Source organism: Paroedura picta, chromosome 4, assembly GCF_049243985.1.
Source record: "Paroedura picta isolate Pp20150507F chromosome 4, Ppicta_v3.0, whole genome shotgun sequence".
Taxonomy (NCBI): domain Eukaryota; kingdom Metazoa; phylum Chordata; class Lepidosauria; order Squamata; family Gekkonidae; genus Paroedura; species Paroedura picta.
Genome location: NC_135372.1, coordinates 101635976 through 101657993, shown reverse-complemented (window position 1 = coordinate 101657993; position 22018 = coordinate 101635976). Strand labels below are relative to the sequence as shown.

At 42.4% G+C, this 22018-nt stretch overlaps 1 protein-coding gene across 3 annotated transcripts; it reads left to right on the top strand.

Annotated features, from left to right (window-relative positions):
• Positions 1 to 770: 770 nt before the first annotated feature.
• Positions 771 to 20561, top strand: RAB29 (RAB29, member RAS oncogene family). Of its 3 annotated transcripts, none has more exons than XM_077334756.1 (5): positions 771 to 1066; positions 8804 to 8875; positions 12270 to 12451; positions 15429 to 15550; positions 16482 to 20561. In XM_077334756.1, the coding sequence occupies exons 3-5, from the start codon at positions 12290 to 12292 to the stop codon at positions 16597 to 16599; spliced, it is 402 nt and encodes a 133-aa protein (XP_077190871.1). In that variant the 5' UTR covers positions 771 to 1066; positions 8804 to 8875; positions 12270 to 12289; the 3' UTR covers positions 16600 to 20561. The 3 variants fall into 3 exon arrangements, with proteins under 3 accessions (XP_077190871.1, XP_077190868.1, XP_077190870.1); XM_077334753.1 differs by having other exon boundaries at positions 771 to 1511; XM_077334755.1 differs by lacking the exon at positions 771 to 1066 and adding an exon at positions 1522 to 8009.
• Positions 20562 to 22018: the final 1457 nt, after the last annotated feature.

Here is a 22018-nt window from a genome sequence, read left to right as displayed (position 1 = left end):
GTCTCTGAGCATCTGAAGGTGTTTCTAAGATTTAAGATTTCCCTTCCAACAAGGGCTCTTCACAGGTGTTTAATTTTCAATAGGATGCACACATTTGAGAAAGAACTAGATTCTTAAAATTATTAAGAGGCTTTTTCTAAAGATTTAATAAAAACAAAGAAGAACAAGGGGAAAAGCTCAAAATTCGACTAATCTTAAAAATGGGGAAAGTGTGTGTATAATCTGGCAAGCCTCAGGAGAGGGCAGTATATAAATATATAATTAAGAACTAAATAACAGTGGTTCATATAGTGCAGGGGTAGTCAAACTGCGGCCCTCCAGATGTCCATGGACTACAATTCCCAGGAGCCCCCCTGCCAGCGAATGCTGGCAGGGGGCTCCTGGGAATTGTAGTCCATGGACATCTGGAGGGCCGCAGTTTGACTACCCCTGATATAGTGCATATCACACTGTGCTGCAATAGCCTATGGGCTGTAGATATGTTTTTAATTCCTAACGTTGTAGTTTTAACTTGGGCACAATAAAAGTAATATACTTTTAACATGTATGCAGACATTCAACCCTAGAAGGTCCTCACTGTCACCAGCTGGGTTTTTATGGTTCCAAAACGGCCACGCACCTGAACGTATCCAACTGTAAAGCTATACGCTTTCCTGCATAAACCGCTACATTTCCCCATCAATCAGAGCGATCCGCCTTTAATCTCACCCTATGCATGCCGGGCAATGTAGTTTGTTTCCTGGCCCCTGAAGCGCAAGCCCTCACATGATAGTCTGGAGAATGCGGAAAGGAGTGGCCAGCAGCAAAAGTGGCTGGAAGAAACACGCTCCGGGGAGGGTAGCGCGCGTCCCCTCCTGAAAGGAGGAAGCGGCGGCTAAGATTTCACCTCACCTCGCGGCCTCTCTAGCTGCAGAATTCATTTGGCAGGGCTCGGTGCATTTCTTCCACGCCACAGCTGTGGAAAGTGTGGCTGCCGGAGCAGCAAGCGTGTGAGCGGCGCTTATTCCTCGGGCAGAGACCGCCTGGGATGCGTTTCTCTGGCGGGGTTGGGGGTTTGAGAAGTGAGGTGAGCTGGGAAGATCTCCTCCCGGCGAAGGGTCATTCTAAAAGCCGCGGCGTGCTGGCGCTCTGAGTTCCCGGCAAGAAGTTCGTTTCTAATAGGAAGTTAAACGCGGAAGCTGCGGGCCAGTTTTTGTCCCCCTTCCTCTGACTCCGGGCACGCAGGGAAGAAAGATGTCCTTTCCTCTGTAGGGAATGATGCGTGCAGGCGGAAAGCGGTGTTAACGGTTAAGGTCTAGGCTGCAGGAGCCCCGGGTGCTCGTTTTCACACGTGGCGGAGTATTCTGAAGGCTAGGCAGGGCGTGCTTTCCATTGCTAGTTTCAGAACATGGGTCACCACGACCATATGTTTAAAGTTCTAATTATTGGGGATGCCACAGTTGGGAAGACCTCGCTGGTCCAGCGGTATGCGAACGATAGTTTCAACAAGCATTATAAATCTACCGTAGGAGGTGAGTGCGTTTTCTACCTGCACACTAAGAGGCACATCTGCAATGAATGATAGGTTCTAATGATCTTTTTAAAAAATACTGTTTAACTCTAAAGGTTTGCTGTGTTTGTGTGCCTCTTCTTTCCAAGCAGCAAGCACTTGGAGCTGACTGGCTTCAGCCATGCATGTCTATTTCCCTGCTAGAAGCCCTGTGGTCTCTGCCATGGATTACATTTATCGAATGAAAGGACATTTTTAGTTACCTGAATAATTAAGGTAGAGCTAACTGTATACTGTGATGTTGTGCTTAAGATAATGAAAAAATGCGTTGTAGCATCAGACAGTCCACCATTCTTGGCAAGCATCTTAGGGTTTCGTGGTTCACTAATAGATCAAACCTATTTTATTTCTACTATATATATATATACTGTCTGCATTTGTTCTATCTGTTGGGTTAAAAGTAATGGTTGCAGTCCTGCAATCGCATGCTGAAGAATTTTCCTTTCTCCTTAAAATGTTTTTCCTCATAGCTTCCAACCTGATGGAGGGTTCTTGTGAACTTGAAATTTGGCACAGTGACTGACGTGTCATGTAACTGGTCCTAACAAAAGGCATTATGGAGATTGTGCAGCCCTTTTAGGCAAATATGTATTGACTTGAGTTGGAGAGGAAAGATTTAGGCTGCATGTGTCTGTAAAGAGGGTGGGTGGGTGAGGGGAGGGGAATGATTCTTTCTGGTTTCTACATTTTGTAAGTGATCAGTTGAGGCTATTGGTTTAGCTACCCTCTCAGCACCAGTGAGTGTGTGTGATGTAATGAATATAGGGTGTGAGTTAGAAAGCGCAAGCGATTTCACAAGGGCAATAATTTCTTTAGTTACTTCCTCTGTCTTGGTGTTATCAGTACTGGTATTTCCCCGTGCAACAAAAACACACAGCATGTGCAATGTTTTAACCCAACAGTGTGGCTTTAGTTATGAGTCCATCCTCTGTGAACAGTGGGTCTCTTGACAAGATCTTCTGATATTTGTGCAGGTTTTGTGTTCAGAGTCTTCCCCCCCTCCCTCCTTTTTGTATGTGAAGTCCATGGTGAAGTGACTGGGCAAAATATTTTGCTGTTGTGTCAAAGCTTGAAGAATAGATAGCCATGTTGTGAGATATGGTGCAGTTGTAGATCAATCAGGCTCATGTCAGTTGATCTGAGACTGCAGATAGTTTGCTAGCAGAAAAATATGTGAACAGGTTTGATGTTACAATCTGGGTGTAATGTGTTCTTTTATTTTTTTCATTTCAGAAAAAAATTGACCCTATTTCTGAATTGGATCTTAAGTTATTGGTCTGTTTGTGCATTCTTTATATTGATGTTCAGTAACTCTAAGCAATCACTTGCCAAATGGGAAAATGGATAAAAATGCAAAGCTGCAATGAATGTTACTAGCAGAGTATATTGGTGATGAGGGCTTCTTTGCTTCCTTAGATTGAAATCCTGAAGATTCCATTGTGGAAGTAATTCCACTTGAAGCAATGGAAGTCTTCCAACTCAAATACTTTGACTTGATAGATACATTTTAAAAATTGTTTATGGTTTCTAAATGTACTGTTATTCCTAATGTATAAAATGGGAATAACAGTACAAGGTGAATTTGTTTATTTAAACTCTTTATTTTGGTCTTCATTCTGGAAATGTGTTATAAATTTAAGTAAAAGGGGGATCAGCATTAAAACATAAATAAATAAAAGCAAGATCATTAAGGCTTTTATGGGAAATTCTGAAGACTCATTTTTTTACAGTGGGTAGCCATGCTGTCTGAGGCAGCAGAACAAAGTTTGAGTCCAGTGTCACCTTTAAGACCAACCATGTTTATTTGCACTTTGGGTTTATAAGTGCCACTGGACTCAAATTTTATTCTGAATTTTAAAAATTATATCAACTGCTTCTTCCAAAAGTTCTGAATTGTGTGTTTTTGCTGCCTTGGATGGAAGAAACACCCATTCTGGCAAAGTGATGGGTTGAATCCTTCAGAGATAGGGGCAGGTTTTGCTGATTTCCTCTATAGCTGTCTGATTCCCCCAACATACTGTTCCTGGGGATCCCAATCAGCATTTTGGTAAGCTTTTTATGCCGTAACAGGAGGGAGAAGCCATTACACTCAGTTAGTGGATATTTCCACTGGGGTCCAAACCCCTGCTGTTTCACACAAATTAATAAGCAGGTTGAGGTGGGTAAAGGTAAAGGTATCCCCTGTGCAAGCACCAGGTCATGTCTGACCATTGGGGTAACGCCCTCTAGCGTTTTCATGGCAGACTCAATACGGGGTGGTTTGCCAGTGCCTTCCCCAGTCATTAACGTTTACCCCCCAGCAAGCTGGGTACTCATTTTACCGACCTTGGAAGGATGGAAGGTTGAGTCAACCTTGAGCCGGCTGCTGGGATTGAACTCCCAGCCTCATGGGCAGAGCTTTCAGACTGCATGTCTGCTGCTTTGCCACTCTGCACCACAAGAGGCTCTGTTTTGTCTTGGATGTAGCTGATATGGTTCAACCAAGATGCAACTTTCAGAATGCAAAAGGACTGCAGACCACATGAATCTTCCTGGTAATCTGTTGCATATTGAAGCTGGAAACTTCAGAGGGACTGGATGATTTACAAGCTTTAGAAGACATCAGATCTTTAAATAGTCTCTTGATTTAATACAATCACAGTTTAAGGGAAGCATCCCCCCATACTTTCTGTGAGCCTTCATCTTCCTATTGGAGAGCTCAGAATGATGATCTGTGTCAAAGGCCACTAACATGGAGTCCCCACCCTACTGAGAAGTTGGTGTACAAAAGCTTTGCTTTCATCCCTCTGCATTTACATATATCTTTGATCAATTGAACTAAAGAGGGGGAAGCAATTGTTTTTTGTTTTTTTGTTTTTTGTTTCTTTCCCTCCTTAAAAAACAAAACACAAAACAGCATTTCAGAGCCACTAAGCTAGGTAATAGTTGTGGACTACTCAGCCCTCTTCTTGTTTGCAATGCGTTAGGACCTTGTGCCTTAGTAAATTATGCAGCTCTTGAGTGTCTGGGATGGATTTTGTTTTTGTTGCATGGACTGGATCAACATGTTATTGGCTATTGCTTTGTTATAGTAATTTGCCTCAAGTAAAACTTGTGAAGGAGCAGCTATAATTTATGGTACATTGGTAGTGATGGAAGAGAAGCATTCCAAATTTGCAAGTAGAATCATAGAGCTGGAAGGGATCTCCAGGGTCATCTAGTCCAACCCTCTGTACAATGCAGGAACTCACAACTACCTGCCCACCTACAGTGACCCCAACTTCATGCCCAAGTGATCTCCCCCCCCCACCAAAAAAATCTCCAGAATTCAGCCTGGCCTGGAGGGAATTCACCTACCATCCTACAGTGGCAATCAGCAATTACCTGGATATGCAAGGAAAGGCCACAAGAGACAAGCACTGGCACATCCCTTCCTGCCCACCCACTCACAATCTAAATTCATAAAATCAGCATTTCTGTCAGATGACTATCTAGCCTCTGCTTAAGTAGTTTTTTGACAAGTCATACTATAGAATCATAGAGTTAGAAGGGAACTCATAGGTTATCTAGTCCAACCTCCTGCACTATGCAGGACACTCACAACCCTATCGCTCATCCAGTGTAACCTGCCATCCCTTTGATCCTTCACAGAATCAGCATCTCTGTCAGATGGCTATCCAGCCTCTGTTTAAAAATGTCCAAAGATGGAGAACCCACCACCTTCCGAGGAAGCCTCTTCCACTGAGAAACTGCTCTGTCAGGAACTTCTTCCGGATGTTTAGACGGAATTTATTTTGAATTAATTTCATCCCATTGGTTCTGGTCCGTCGCTCTGGGGCAAGAGAGAACAACTCTGCTCCATCCTCGATATGGCAGCCTTTTAAATACTTGAAGATAGTTATCAGATTCCCCTCTCAGTTGTCTCCTCTCCAGGCTAAACTTCAGGAAGATGTTTATGCTCGTAATATATGTCATCATTAACAGCCTTGCTTGGGCCTTGCAAACTGAAGGCCATTGTTTCCTTGAATCAGTTAATCTATTTCATGTTGGATCTTCCTCTTCTCCCTCTGAGGGGGCGAGCACATCCTCTGCTTATTTCCACCACAGTTCCTTAAGAGAGGCAGGACTATTCAAATTTTATCCTTCTGGTTCCTTCCGGTGGGAGTAACCCAGGTTCAGTTTGTTTTCTGCCTCACCAAGGGAGACAGTGAAACAGCCAGCAGTGTATGTGTGTATATGTGTGTACACACACACACGTATATATATATATATATATTCATATATATATATTCTTATTCTTATTCTGACTTACACTAAATTCTGCTTCATACTTACTATTCTCTGAACTCTATCTTAGTAGTAGTTCAGGGCAAAGAGAAAAGCCAGTAGAGGCACGCTCTCATTGGTTGAGTCGGTGGCCATTACAAGCCTCGGGGAAGTGGAGAGCATGCAGAGTCGCGGATCTGAAGACGGAGATGGAAGCCTGATGATTGAGGGGGAGGCTCAACAGTCAGTGGGTGTGTCCTCTAGGACCGTCCCTTCTTCAACCACCAAAGAGGCTTCCCAATTAGTTGCAAAAAGATGGAGGAGAGATTGAGCAGCAAGAAAACCCTCTAAAAAGTGTGCCGCAAGAGGAGGTGGCCAGTTTGTGAACCTAGGAGCCACAGCATAGCAAGCCACCGGAGGTCAAATCAGAGGAAGACAAAGATACAGCAAGAGCCTCTGGGCATAAAGAAATTTATGATTACTTAATACAAAAAATTGTTAATATGGTCAGAGATGAAATGAAAGGTAAACAAAGCCATAGTCCAAGTAAGACTGCAGGAAAGAGAGCTAATTCAGAATTCTTTCCCCCAAAAGATTTAACCTACTTAACCAAGGACCATTCTGGCACCCGGACCCAGATTGGTTAAATTTAACCACACAGAGATTGAGCGGGAAGCATTAAAGAAATTAAATTACGGTGAAGAAGTTATTAGCAATATATTGGCATCAAGACGACAGTCCACCAATAAAATCTACAATTATGCCTGGAAAGTATTTGTGTGCTGGTGTAGAAGAAAAAACAGACTACTTGAGACCAAAGATCATAGACATTTTAGATTTGGAGTAAAGTACAAATTAAGAGCAGCAACCTTACGAAGACAGGTAGCAACACTGTCATCAGTACTCCCATTAATAAAGGAGAAGGGCTTGTCTAGACCTCCTCACATCTTTAGATTACTGAAAGGGGTGTCAATGACAGGCCCACCGACAGTTTGTTTTCCCACGTGGAACGTGAATGTGGTGTTACAAGGCCTCACTAAACCTCCGTCTGAACCTCTACGGAAGTTACCTTTAAAATTCCTAAGACTAAAAATGCTATTTTTGGTAGCAATTACATTGGCCAGAAGAGTGTAAGAGTTGGTGACAGTGTCAGCACAGAAAAAAATCTGTGTAATATACAAAGACAGAGTGGTGGTGAGATTTGATCCGTCTTTTCAACTGAAGGTATTGTCAAGTTTCCATATAAGACAAGACGTGGTACTGCCTACATTTTATCCCAAACCAAAGACAGCGAAGGAGAAAGCATGGCATTCCTTGGATGTGAAAAGAGTGTTTTAAGTGTTTCTAAAACACAGAGATGAATTAGGAAGGATCAGGCCCTGTTTATTACTATTTCGCAGCCTCACAAAGGTTCAAGGATGACTGCGGCAGCCATAAGTAGAAACTTAAGGTACTGTATAAAAGAAGCATATAGGTGTCAAAAGATGCAACTAGCCGTGAGTCTGACTCACATTCAGTGAGAACAGCGGCGATGATGCCACCAGGATAAAAAGTGTCTGAAAGAGATTTGTAGGGCAGCTACATGGTCCTCCTTATCAATATTCATTAGACAGTACAAAATACACTCCTACAGCGCGGCCCAGGCAGGTTTTGGTAGGAAGGTGTTACAGAATATAAAACAAGAACCCTAAACGATGATCCCACCCAAAAAATAGGGACAGCTCGGGGACGTCCCAGAGGATGTCCCCCCCCCCCTCAGAGGGAGAATGATGCTTGGATATTCACCATGAAAAGTCCTCCTCTGAGGGGAATAAGAGGATGTCCTCATCCCTCCCTTATCGTCATTTGGGAAACCTGAGTACACATCAAATAAAACAGGAATAATAATAATGATAATGATAATGATAATGATAATAATAATAATAATAATAAAGAAGTCTAGTATACTGTGCTGTCTTCCATAGCTGTCACTGTTTCGAATGGTGTGTTTCTCTTTCTATATTTCTACCTGTTCCTCTTCCTGTTAATTTTATATATGGTTGAAAGTTTAATCATTAAGTTTAGAAGCTATTGGAGTGCCCGAACTGAACCTGGGTTACTCCCACCGGAAGAAACAGGAAGGACAAAATTTGAATACTCCTGCCTCCCTTGAGGAACAGTGGAAATAACCAGAGGATGTCCTCTTATTCCCCTCAGTGGAGAACGACCCTTCATGGTGAGTATCCAAGCATCATTTTCTATCTGTCTTCAACATTTCCTAACATATCTGTCTTTTCTAGCGAGTCCTGTCTTCCTTCAGTTTGGCCACATTAGTTTCTAGGAAGAATTCAGGCTTTGATCTGGTCTATAACCGACTTATTTGTATTTTTGGCAGAGTCTGTAAAACTCTCCTCCAATACCACCATTTAATGTTCTTCCTGTCAGTTCTCTTGATAAGGGCCTAGGATTCAGGACTTAAGGTATAAGTATATATATGTACACATGAACAGTCTTTATTCAGAGTTACTCAGGGTAGCAGGAGAGAACAATTTTTTGGTTTGGATCCACTAGAGCAGTGGTCCCCAACCCCGTTTGGGAACCAGGACCGGTCCATGGATCAGTCGGTACCGGGCGGCGGTTCCTCCTCCGCAGCTGCTGCCTCGGGGGCTGCCCTGCCATTCTGCCGCCAGCTCACCTTTGGTGCTCTCCAGCGGCCGCCATGGCTGGGGCTCCCCCTCTGCGTGGCACTGCACAGCTGCTGCTGGCAGCGCCCCCCAGTGGGCGGCAGGAAGTCAGGGACACCAGCAGGAAAGCAAGTGGAGCAGGGGCTCAGGTGATGGCAACGTCCCTTAGCAAAAGACTACCCCCCTCCAGGCCTCAGTAAAATGGTCGTGTTGGCTGGTCCCCAGTGATAAAAAGGTTGGGGACCACTGCACTAGAACAAGAACTAACCACCTGTAGTGCTTTTGCAGAGCTTCTGTTCAGCTCTTTCTTCAGCCCTGTTATTTCTTCTCTTTCACGAATGCCCAGTGGACTTTGCTCTGAAGGTGGTACAGTGGTCAGAGTCTGAGACCGTGAGGCTACAGCTATGGGACATTGCAGGTGAGCTGAATCTCTATAGCATTTTAATATGTACTGTAATTGTGCTTATTTGTCTTTTCCCTTCAGAAATGCACAACTCCCAAGTGCTGTTTCTGTTCCTCAGAAAAGTCTGATGTACTTAGCATTTAGGAGCTTTGGAAACCAAACAGAATTGAGCACTTTGGTCACTTAGAAGATCAAAGCTTATTTTATGATGATTGGTGACCTCTTGTGTTGCCTATTTGTACTTCTCTTTGTGTGTCACACCCGTGGAACAAACCTGTGAATTTTGTCCAGACAGCAGTTGAAACTATGATTTCATCTATTACTAATTGAAAGTGGTCTGTTTAATTCATGGCATAGCTGATGCCTGGGTGTTTTGGGTTGTCTTCCTGCCACCTTCACTCACAGGCACAGAAGCCTCTCTGACTGGGTTTTCATAGTCCTGCCTCTGAGACCGACCCATGTCAGAAGAGATAGGTAATTAATTACTCCTGAAGGATGAACTCCTCTTGTTTTGAATCGCAAATAGTTTTGCCAGTTGTGAGAGGCATCAGCAAATGCTCCACTATGATGTATTTCTCCCAGCATATTTGTCTTAAAAACCTTCGCAGAGGGTGTACCAGTGGTTATCTATGATAATAAAAACATTTTGAAAATGGCTTCCTCTTGAGGAAAAAATTGCTATGTCTTTTTGATTGGAAATGCTTAAAGAAAAGTACATTTTAAAAACTGTTCATAAGATATTTGAGAATTGGAGCACTCCAGAACCTGTGGTCAGCGCCACACTGACATGGTCTGAAGCAACAAAAGATAAACTCAACCTATTTGCAATGCTTGCCATTTCCATTTTAGCCAGGTACTGTAGGCTAGTGCTCCCCAACCTTTTTATCACCGGGGACCACTCACCAGGGACCACTCAATGCCTTTTACTGAGGCCCAGTGTGGGGGGGTAGTTTACTCCTCTACTGTCAACCACTGCCCTAACGCTCTCTGATTGCTATGGTAATGTTTAAATATCCCTTCAAAATAAGATACAGACACGCCACAACAATGAACATAAGGAACATTTTATTTTCATGGAAATTTTAACTCATGACAATGACATATCAATGGGAATGCTGAGCTTGTTTCTCTGCAACGAGATAGTCCCATCTGGGAGTGATGGGAGACAATGACACCTGAAGTGTGTTGTAAAGGGCCGGGAGGGGGGGGGGAGAAGGCGTCCTTCGGGGCCCACCTCCAATTAGTCGACGGACCCCATGTGGTCCGCAGCCCACAGGTTGGGGATCGCTACTGTAGGCAATGTTGTGCCTTGCGATTTTTGTATGCTTGTATTCCCTTGAATAAGCTTGTTCACCCAAAAGGAAAACTTTTTTTTCACTTGTGGTACCAAGAAAGGGCATGGAGGGATCTTAAATTGTCATACAAGCTACAGTTTATGTGCATTATAAATACGTTTTTGTATATAATTGTTTTTAGGGAGAGTCTCTTATATTCAGGGTTGTTTCCCTTTGGGCTAAATGCAGTATCTTTAGCAAAAGGAAGTTAGATTTCATGTTGGGACAGACAGGTGTAGGTGGCCACACATTAAAATTAATTTTCAGTCCAGTGGCAACTTTAAGATCAACAAAATTTTGTTCAACTCACAAGCCTTTATGCGCATAACATACTTCATCAAATAAAAGTCTCTGTCGTCTCCATCCTCAAATCTCCAGTTTTCCATCCTGAATCTGGCCTAACCCCCCCCTTCCCCACCAGTGCCCCAGAGGGAGATGCCAACTCTAAATTCCCATAGATATGTAAGCAAGATATATGTAAGCAAGTATGTCTCCAGTCGTCTCTTTCCTCTCTTCTTTCCTTTTTTGTACTTAATATCTACCCAGATTAATAGTTTTGGAGAACTATTTTGTGATCTTTTAGGTTGTTTCAAATAAATAAACACTACCATTTGTTGATTTCTTCCACCTACCAGCCCCTGTGATTTTGGCTTCTGCTTGCTACAGTGAAATATGCATTTCAAGGCAGTTCACAACCAATGGAGATAATGCACATATCTTACAGATTCAGTGCTGTGCACCCAAAATCCTACAATGAATAAAAGTTTGGTGGTCTTAGAGGTGCCTTGGGACTCAAAATACACAGCTGCCCACTTGAATCTATGTAAAAGTCTTTAAAATAGCTCATTCCATCAAGTTGTGTTTATTTGGCTATGTCTGCATTGATCCTAACAAATCTGTTAGTGGCAGTTGTTACATATAAGTCCTTGGTGTGAGTATTTTAGCACAGCTGGACTGGGAAATGGAAAGACATAACTTTTGTGAACTTACTCTGTCCTGTCTGTACAATAAAATCAGAGTCCAGTAGCACCTTTAAGACCAACAAAGATTTATTAAGGGCATGAGCTTTCGAGTGCAAGCACTCTTTTTCAGACTATGTCTGTCTGTAGTGCAGTTTATGCAGTCTCCAGTGCAAGTCCTGGAAACAACCACTTTTGGAACACTCTAGAGATGGCTGCTGGTAATGTGTGATGCAGTTGATACTTATTAAGGGTTATCTCACAGCATAGCCAAACCTTTGTTTGCTGTTTAACCCTTAATGATTCCCACTGCCAACGGGAAAATCTACTTGACTTTGTTTCTTCAGCAAGTGAAAACTTTGGCTATGTGGATATTTCTCTTCCTCCCATCCATGTTTCTCTTGCTTCTCAGTAATGATGGCTCAAAGCCCCATATTCAAAGTGACTTTCAGACTTTGAGTTGGACTTCCCTAGCAAAGCACCAGTAGCGCTCAGGGAGGCATATGCAGCTTTCTGAACCAGGAAGGCAGAGGAAAGTGAACCAACTCAGAACACCCCCAACATATGGATTAACTTTTGTGTTTGGTGTGATCAGGGCATTGCTAGTGACAAGATTTATTTCTGATTTATTTTACCTTTGATAATTTATTTAGGTATTCATGCCCTGCTCTTATCTCCCAGGCAACCCAAAGCCATTTCCAACCTTTTAATCCCCTCCTCCATTTTATCTTCCTAACAGGCCTGTGAGGCTGAAAATATGTGGCTGGCCCAAAGTCACCCAGCAAACTTCTTTGGCCAAGGGGAGGAGGGATCAAACTGGGTCTCCCAGAGTCTGGTCTGTCACTCTTTAAGCACTATTCCATGCTGGTTCTGTCACAGGAATGTCAAATGCTAAGGCCACATTAGGCCATCCTGCTTCCTCTTTTTTCCCTCATTTCACTTACCACCAGGCAACAAATAGGAGTAAATCCACTGGCTTTATAAGGCTGTGTGTGTTTTTGTCTTGTCTTGCTTCTCGTTTCTGTTTTTGTGGCGGCTATGAAGACTGTTAACTGTGTTGGCCACTGGGACAGAGTTTCAGAAGGTAACGATTAAACCTCCACTTTCCACTTCCAGGTCAAGAGCGCTTCACATCCATGACTCGGCTGTACTACAGAGAGGCATCAGCCTGTATTATCATGTTTGATGTCACCAGCGTTAGCACCTTCACCAGCTGTGGGAAATGGAAGCAGGATTTGGATAGCAAGCTGAAGCTGCCAGATGGAAGTCCTGTCCCTTGTTTGCTGCTGGCTAATAAAGTGAGCCAACTTTAGGCGGCTAACTCAGGCAACTGAGAGTGGAGGGCAGGAGAAGATGCAACAGTGCTTTTGCTCCAGCTGAAAATAGAAGGAATTTGGCTTCTCTAGCATCTCTTTTGTGCATTTAGCTTTGGCTGCTCAGAAACGGAAAAGGGGCAAAGAGGTGATGGTGGCCCAAGTTGGCAAAACAAGCAATAGATTTCCATGACGAAGAAACTTGCTTTGATGGTTTGTGAGAGGCAGCAGCATTGTTGCATCTTCTAGGGCTTACTGGGAGATAGAGTTTGTTGTCAGGGTGGCTGGTAGGAAAGGGGAGGCATGTGTAAAAGAGTCTGCTGGCAAGGCAAGGATGAACTTACAAATGGAGATTTACAGTTGCCTAGGCTGGTTCCTCCATTTTTGCCCCCTGAGGTTAGGGTGGATATTTTCGCTGTACATTCTTTTCTTCCTTTTCTCCCCTTGTCCTGGAGTATCAAGTAGTGCTATCCCTAGTGGCAAGATGTTGAGAAGATGGATTCTTCCAAAGTAATTGTTTTATCATAATCCTTTGCGAAGACTTGACAAAGAGGCTTTCCTTGTGCTGAGGGTTCTACTGCCACATTAGGTTGAAAAGAGTTTCCCCACTTGACCTGACAGGTTGGTAACCTGAGGCAAAGGTGTCTGATCCCTGGCTTTGACTCGCTGGCTTAGGTCATTTTTGGACTAATGCTGTTTTTAGGGTTGGATTTTATGAGGATATTTTTATATGTAACCTGCCTTGAGTCCTAGGAGGAAGGTATAAATTTAACAAACAAATAAAGTGGTATTTGTGCAGAAGAAGAAGAGTTGGTTCCTATATGCGGCTTTTCTCTACCCAAAGGAGTCTCAAAGCGGCTTACAATCTCCTTCCCATTCCTCTCCCCACAACAGACACCCTGTGAGGTGGGTGAGGCTGAGAGCTCTGATATCACTGCTTGGTCAGAACAGTTTTATCAGTGCCGTGGCAAGCCCAAGGTCACCCAGCTGGATGCATGTGGGGGAGTGCAGAATCAAACCAGGCATGCAAGATTAGAAGTCCACACTCCTAACCACTACACCAAGGGCACTTGTTGGCAGTGTCCCTGATCTCTTCTTGTGGCTGAGTCTCATCCGGATTGCACAGGATGACCTGTGAACCCAGATAGGAATGCTCTGTAGCTTTATGGAAAACAGTGTATTGAATGCCATGCGGGAGTTGAACAGGAAGGCTTAGGTTCAAATCCAGCTGTTCACAGGTTCAGCCAAGGTTGCCTTCATATTACTGTTGTGACGATGCAAAGGGATAATGGTCATTTATGTAAGCCTGGAGATCCTTGGAAAGATGCAAGAGGGTCAGTGGTTTATGGGCTGCTGAGCTACTAGGTAAAGACTAGGGTTGGGTGCTTCGGCGTCTGAAGCAGCTGTTTGTGCCCAAAGCAGCCCACGCTGGGGGGGGGGCAGGCGTCGGTGCGCTGGCTGGATAGGATCCGCTCCAGTGTTTAAGCAAGTGAGTTTATTTCCTGTGTTAAATCTGCCATTGTGACCTGTGTCTCTACCAGTGCCTGCCTTATTCAGATATGCCCGTGTCATTTGGCCAGAAAGTAAGTGACAGAGGCTTCTGGAAGGAGGGGCTGACATAACTGGGCCAAAGCGACAAGAGAACAAGCTGCAGCAGTCGCTTTGCCTCTGTCGAGGGGCTAGTTCCTCATTCCTGTGAATGGGCCTACAGCCCCTTCTTCTGGTGGGTGAACATTCACACACCCCTCCCAATCTCGGACACCTCTTTTATCTGAGGAGTGGAAAGGTTGCTCCCAATTCCAGTGGTAGCACTAATGGCCCCCTAGCATCATCGGTAGGGGGTAAACAGCAACACTCCCTGCTCCTAGCTTCATTTGTTGCAGGCTTGCTTGTCTAGGTGAGCAAGCCAGGATTGGCAGCAGCAGCCTGCTCCTAACCTAAGGGAGAAGGGAGGCAACCAGTTACTTGCTTTCTCCCTGTGGGTGGAAGGATAATCACCACTACCTATTTGAACTACAGGGCCAAGGGCAATGTGCGCTCATAGCAGGGCTAATCCTTTCATTGCTGCACAGCAAAGAGGAACAGATATCTGTGGTTACTGTGGTGCCACAGCAGGCCAATAGGTTGGCAGGGGCTGGTGTCTCTGGCATTTTGCAGTCCTTGGGTCAGTTTGACTGGGGGGAAAGATCTGTTATTTTTGTAAGTGCTGCATACTATCCCTTCCCTTTGTGGCTGAGAGCTGTGCTAGAGCTCCCTAACTCATTGCTTTAATTCTCAGCCAGCATGGTCCTCCAATAGATTTGAAAGGTAGATTACAATTATGATTCCTTGAGATAAACTAGGCTAAACTCCACTGGTTGGGTCCTGAATGCTGGGCAATTTCACTTCATATTGAAGGTTTTTATTTTGTTAAGGCTTCCTTCAGGCTCCTGGGTTTACAGCTAGGGGTTGTAGCAGTATGAAACATCCTGCAAATCCTTTCTTAGTTTCTTTAGAAACAAAGAAACAAGCTATAGAAAAGAGGGCTATTTTAATGATTTGCATTGCCTGATGTAAATGTATGCTATTCAAAGTTCCACTTGATGAGGGTTATCTGTCTGCTTCAGCATAATCGGCTCTTATTAGGAGAATGGCAAACACGGGAGAAGGAAAGATACCCTTTCCGTTTCCTATTCAGAATGAGGGGGAGGCACTTTATAGCAGCATTTAACATAATTACGCCAAGGAAACTGAATCAGAATGTAAGCAGCAAGTCCCTGTCTATTGCTGTTGCAAGTTTGTGTTTTAGGAAATCTACATGATACGAAAATGCTGTGATAGCAAAGGATGGCAGAATGGCTATTGAAATAGTTTCTATTGGCAAACATGACTTAAAAGCCTCAAAAATTTAATTGTTATATCTGGAGCTACACTGATTTTAGTTTTAAAGGGAAGTTGAACATTCCTGAATTTTCTTTTCCAGTGTGACCTTTCTCCATGGGCTGTGACCAGAGAAGAAATTGATCACTTCAGTAAGGAGAATGCTTTTACTGGTTGGACTGAAACATCTGTCAAGGAAAACAAAAATGTAAATGAATCTATGAGGTAGGAAAAGAGGATTTTAAAGAATGTTCTTTATAAATATAATAAATATAAATAAGTCACTGAGAAGCCCCTTCTTACATGTAACGAATCCTGTCCTCTTTCAAGCGATATTTTAATTCTAAAGTGATGACCTGGGGTTAGAGTAAGACTGATAATTAGAGCATCAAAATGATACTTTGTAGTGGGATGACTGCCTTTGAAGTAAGGGCCATGGTTTAGGATGTAACAATACCCATAGAAATTTGAGCTATGGTGAATAGCGGCCATAGATGAAGTCTGGAACAAACTTACACTGAATTTGCATGTTTTTGTATTGATAATGCCTATGGACCCTGAGGAGTCCAGTCATGAGAGAGTGGTATAGAAGTTGCATATTAAATAAATATCCTTTGTAGGTCAAAGAATGCAAGTATAATGTTACTTCAATTGGTTCAGTTTACTTTGGATGCCATGTTAGCTTTGTGTGAGGAGCTGTCTTCAGATTTTTATTTAGGATTTAATGAGGAGCGTATTTCAGTATAGTTGAAGCAAATGATCTCTCAGATCCTTGCTGCTTAAGCATTAGTCAACAAAGAGACTTAGTAGGCCACACCAGGCATTTAAAACAAAAGCCACTGAGAACGTGGAAAATTAGTGAGACTAATTGTGAGACTAAACTGGTTAGTAGCAGGGAGGACTGAGAAAGTGAAGCTGCAAGCTGATAGCAGTTTAAGATGTAAATTGTATCCACTACTGACATGCTTCTAGTTTTAAACTTTTGGTTGGAAAGGTGCAGCATAAATAGTGCTAGAACTCCATATTTGCAATTATAGGTGTGAAGATATTGCCTTCCATTTTGGAGATGCTAAAGTGTCTTTGCTAAAGTGTCTTTGTTGATGCCAAATGAGGGCTGTCAATTTTTGCTCTATAACTGTGTTCTGTTGCTTCCTAGAGTCCTTATTGAGAAGATGATGAGTATGTCATTGAATGATGGAGACTCCTCTGTTCCAGGCCGTGGAGACTACATCAACCTGAAGGATGCATCTACACCCAACTGGGGATGCTGCTAGTTGCACATTCAACAGCAACAGATCAGGAGAGTGGAGTGTCTTTCAAACACATACTGACTTGTTAAGAGTGGTAATGAATAATCTCCCAGCATTGCTGCGAACAACAGCAGGGAAAGGGAGTCATTCAACCTAGCAGGGTGATGGAAACCACTTTTTTATGTCCTGAGAGCCACAGTGTTGACTTTTGCTATTCCATTCATCATTGAAGCTTGGACTGGCTCTGGAATAAAGACTCTTCTACTCACTGCAGCCCACTGCAGGTCAGGGAAAGTCTCCACCTTAGCTGAACAAAGGTGCTGGTTTAGGAAAAGTGGCAATAGAACCTTACAGAGCTAGGGAAGGGAAGCCGAAGCAACCTGATTGTCTGTGTGCTTTATCTGTCTTTGCTGTATCTTTGGGGACAGATTGCCATTAATGTCTAATCTGTGGAAACATGCCTGCCTATTCTTCTGGTCTTTCTTTGTAGCCCAGCTGCAGAATGGTCTTACAGCAACTCTTGTTGCGGTGCAGTGTTTGTCTTGAGAAGCTCATTGCTGCTTTTGTGTAATTTAGCCAACAGCAGCATTTAAATGGAACAGAAATTACAATGAACTCAGTGGCCTTTTTTGTCCCTGTTTTTATGTGGGACACACAATTGTTAAAGTCCTTTCGTGACCTGATGTCATTTTATTAGAGCAGCTAGCAATGAATTGAGGCAGAAGCTGTAAATGGTTTTGCATTGATGCCTTATTAGTGTACCAGCAGTATCCTTTGTTTTTATTGTCCTTTTCCTTCCAGGGTCTCACTTGCCTTTTGAGATTCTGATGAATTACTTCCCCCCTAGCCATTCTACTGTGGCGGGCATAGACAGCTACAGCCCTTTGAGAGCTCAACTACTGTTTTTTGGGATCTGAGGAGACAAACACAGAATATGGGTTGTAATAAGGATAATTAAATCTTCACCCTGCCTTTTTGGTACCTAATAATTCCCTTACGTTTTAAAATAATTAATTGTAGGTGATATTTATTGTATAAAATTATAACTTTAAAGCTTTTTTATTGGCCAAATGAATAATTTAGGAAGGTTGAAGTTAAAAAAGATGTATATTGAGATACATTTGAGTGGATATTTAGCCTTTAAGAACAGATAAGAAAGAACTTGTGTGTTTATCCACTGAGTTTTTTTATCAGTTTGTATCCACAATTTGGATAAGTAATGAAGTCTATGGGCAGTGGAAAAGCTGGTATGTCTTAATGCATTCTTCTGGTGCTGTCAGCATATTGTCTCTCATAAAATGTTTCAGCAAAGATTATACCGTCAGCCCAGTTGAGTAGTGCGCCAGTTATAATTGGAAGGTACATTCTCAACATTGGGATCATCACACCTCCTCCTCCATGGCAGGGGGTGCTCTTCTGGTTTTAGGCACATTTAGCCAACATCTTGCTCTGAGCAAGAAGTGCCAGTGGAATGCATTGTGCAATGGAGCACTGCCTCACAATGAAGGACAGCACTTCAGAAATAGAATGGGCCTTTAAGCATAATCATTTTCTGAATATTTTTGTTAAAGTGCTTTTCATTATTCTGTTGAACTTAACTTGTAATAACTATTATGGAGAGACTGTTTTGTAGGTAGAACTTATTTAAAAGGTGCAGCGAAGTCAAGGATTAGGTAACAGTGTGAACACTGGAAGGGAACTAGGATTTAGACTGGTGCCAAGAGGCAGTGAGTTGGTTCCAGTCTGACATTTCCATGGGCAATTTCTGCCCACGGTGTGCAGTTTTCCTGCCTTTCTCCCACAGCAGCCCCAAATGCCCTGAAAATCATGGTCTTGGGGTCCCTCGCCATCAAAGAAAAAAAAAAGCTTGGGGGGTAGGAGGCTAGGGGATGTGGGAAGGAGCAAGATCACACACTGTGGTTAGAAATATTTTCATCTGCAGAAATGTTAGTTTGGATCCAAGCCAACTACTGGGCCACTTAGTACTTTTTGGTTTTTAAAAGTTGTGAGAGCTGTCCCTAGGGCTGCTAGGCTGGATCTGCAAGATATTGCAAAAGCTGTAAGTGAAACTATGTCCCAGAGCTTTCTTGTCTTCAGTGCATTCAAATGTGTGTCTCAGCCAAGTATAGTATGAATTGCAAGGATTTGGGATTTATTATAACTTTCTACAGGTGTAAATGAAGGAAGGTGGTAGGATATGAATGTCTTTAAAGTGTCATTTAACCAAACAATGCTGTTTTTAATTATGTTAACACACTTTTTACTTGGCTTATTCCAGCAATTCTTTTCTACTGTACCAGCTGTGAGAGAATTTAACATAAAGAAAAAGTTACAATATGGCAAAACATAGGAATATTTTTGCACAGCTAAGAGTAACAATTTGATAATTAATTACTCTTGTCAAGTAACTGGCATAGCTACCCTTTGGACAACTTAACCAAGTTTTGGTTCGAACAGCATCTTTGACATCATTGATCCATATTGGAGGAACAAAGAATGTGGGACCATATTGCCTCATCTGGTTGTGCTCCCAGTCTAAGCTGTCTTTTTAATTGCCTATAGTAATACACTTAGAGGGAACTATATAAAAAGATGCTTGATTTGGTATTATAGTACTGGGGTAGCAGTTCACAACAAAGTAGGTTACCTACACTTTGTAACTGAAAATGTGTTCACAGATTTTGACACCTGATAATATATATTTTTGCATCAGATCCTGTTTTGTGGTTGTTGAATGTCTGAGTGAGCTTCAAACAAAAACCACCACTACCAACTCAAATCACTATCATAAAGCCTACTGTTTTGGCTTGCAAAAACTGAATAGGCTAGAATGACTAGGAGAATAGCTGGTTCCAAGTAGCCTCTTTTTTAAAAAAGGGGGCCCATTAGGATATAACTGAAACGTGAGCTCCAAACCTCCAAACTATCTGACTTGAAAACAATACTTTTTAAAACAAATGCTGGCTCATTGTCTAAATCTAGGATCAGTTAATGTTGTGTTTTACAAAACAGCTTCTGCCACTGCACTCTTCATATGGGGGGGGGGTGTTCTTAAATATATAGGTTTCTAAAAGGTACATCTGCACACACACAGAGAGCTGTCTGCAAATTATGCTACACTGCCTCTGAAAAACTTTTATTCCATTTCCCCATGTTTCTTAAGTAAACTGAAAACAATCACAGTAATGGGATCAAGGTGCAACTGTTATTTTCCATTAAGATCTACATTTCTTAGAGACTTTTAAACTTTCCATTAATTTGCAAGAAAGGGGTGCTTGGTGTCCAATAAAGAATAAAGTCCAGTAAAGTAGGGTTTGTAAAGAGACTATTCTGAGCTCATAAATAATAAAGATATGTTCTTCCTTTCTCTCAAATTGCTTTATGTTTACATGAACGTTATAAGCTCAAAAGTTTATTTTGGAATTTGAACTTTCTCCTGTTTTCTCAAATTGCTCATTATCCAGATATAGCAGGGTTTGGGTTATATCGACATGGTTTTATGCTGTAGTTCTAAAAAGGAAATGCAATATAATCTCCCCCCCCCCCAGCAGTTCATGGTATAGGATTTCCACAGTGTCATCTTTGATTCTTTCAGCACACAATACCCATGCATCTCCACTGCAGCAGTTAGTGGGATTACATTAAGTGAAGCGTAGGCAATACATATTTTAGAGGTCTTAGATGTGGCAAATATCCAATTGGCAAAAATTAGTCATTAATACACAGCTGTTCAATTAAATGTGCATTATGTTGTATAGTAATGAAACTTAAACAACTAGAATCTTTACTGCGTGGCTCTTATTGATTGAAAACTTCTAAGCAACTGGTGGTATGCAGCTCCTCACTAATTCTTCTCATTAACTGTGTTTTGAATGTGAAAGTATTTGTTTTTATGTCTCAGTGGCAACAGTGCTTTTAGCTGTAATAATCATTGATGCAGTATTGGAAAAACTGAATTAAATCTGAAATAAAATGTATAATATGTTGTTGTTGTTGTTGTTATGTGCGAAGTCGTGTCCGACCCATCGCGACCCCATGGACAATGATCCTCCAGGCCTTCCTGTCCTCTACCATTCCCCGGAGTCCATTTAAGTTTGCACCTACTGCTTCAGTGACTCCATCCATCCACCTCATTCTCTGTCGTCCCCTTCTTCTTTTGCCCTCAATCTCTCCCAGCATTAGGCTCTTCTCCAGGGAGTCCTTCCTTCTCATGAGGTGGCCAAAATATTTGAGTTTCATCTTCAGGATCTGGCCTTCTAAAGAGCAGTCAGGGCTGATCTCCTCTAGGACTGACTGGTTTGTTCGCCTTGCAGTCCAAGGGACTCGCAAGAGTCTTCTCCAGCACCAGAGTTCAAAAGCCTCAATTCTTTGACGCTCGGCCTTCCTTATGGTCCAACTTTCGCAGCCATACATTGCAACTGGGAAGACCATAGCCTTGACTAAACGCACTTTTGTTGGCAGGGTGATGTCTCTGCTTTTTAGGATGCTGTCTAGATTTGCCATAGCTTTCCTCCCCAGGAGCAAGCGTCTTTTAATTTCTTTGCTGCAGTCCCCATCTGCAGTGATCTTGGAGCCCAGGAAAATAAAATCTGTCACTATCTCCATTTCTTCCCCTTCTATTTGCCAGGAATTGAGAGGGCCGGATGCCATGATCTTTGTTTTCTTGATGTTGAGTTTCAAGCCAACTTTGGCACTCTCCTCCTTCACCCGCATCAACAGGCTCTTTAGTTCCTCTTCACTTTCTGCCATTAGAGTGGTATCATCTGCATATCTGAGGTTGTTGATATTAAAATGTATAATATAGTTTGTTCAAATACTGCCAGTTTCTTGTTTCAATTATCTTAATGGCAATTAGGTCAAGAGTTGGATTTTGGGTTTTTTTTTAAATAAGTGATTTGCTCCACTAGTAACTTATGCTGCAATTATAAAAACACTTTTACCTGTTTAGAATTGTTCCCTTAAATCCTGTTGGGCAGACGCTGCAGAACAAAGTTTCAGTCCAGTGACACCTTTAAAATCAAGTGTTTTATTCAAGGTATAAGCTTTCTTCAGATACTTCACTTAGAATAGTTTGAATGATTGCAACTGTTTCCAGTAGCTCATTCTATGTCATAAAAGACACTGATCTATACTTCCACATGCATGTAGCTAAAGCAGGGGTCCCTAAGCTTTTGGCACATGGGGACAGCATTAACGTGCCCAGTGCCTAAAGAGGGCCACATCTTAAACCAAAAGGTAAAAAAAATTGACCTACTTATTTAAATCAAAAGTAAACATTCAAAAGTAAATGAAGAAATGTTAACTGTAATGCAATCCATTTTAGAACAATATTTTACTGTGGAATTAGCTACACATGCTTACCTAGTCAGTATGATTTTTGTAGCTGTTTTCCGTTAACCAAGGCATTGATGTCCAAGTCAAGGTCTGTGACATACACTCTTAA

Bases quoted from the DNA above. Each gene is read 5' to 3' on its own strand.
- RAB29 (XM_077334753.1), top strand. From the start codon at position 1,388: ATGGGTCACCACGACCATATGTTTAAAGTTCTAATTATTGGGGATGCC. The intron at 1,512-8,803 runs GTGAGTGCGTTT...ACGAATGCCCAG, and splicing joins TTATAAATCTACCGTAGGAG to TGGACTTTGCTCTGAAGGTG. The intron at 8,876-12,269 runs GTGAGCTGAATC...TTCCACTTCCAG, and splicing joins ACAGCTATGGGACATTGCAG to GTCAAGAGCGCTTCACATCC.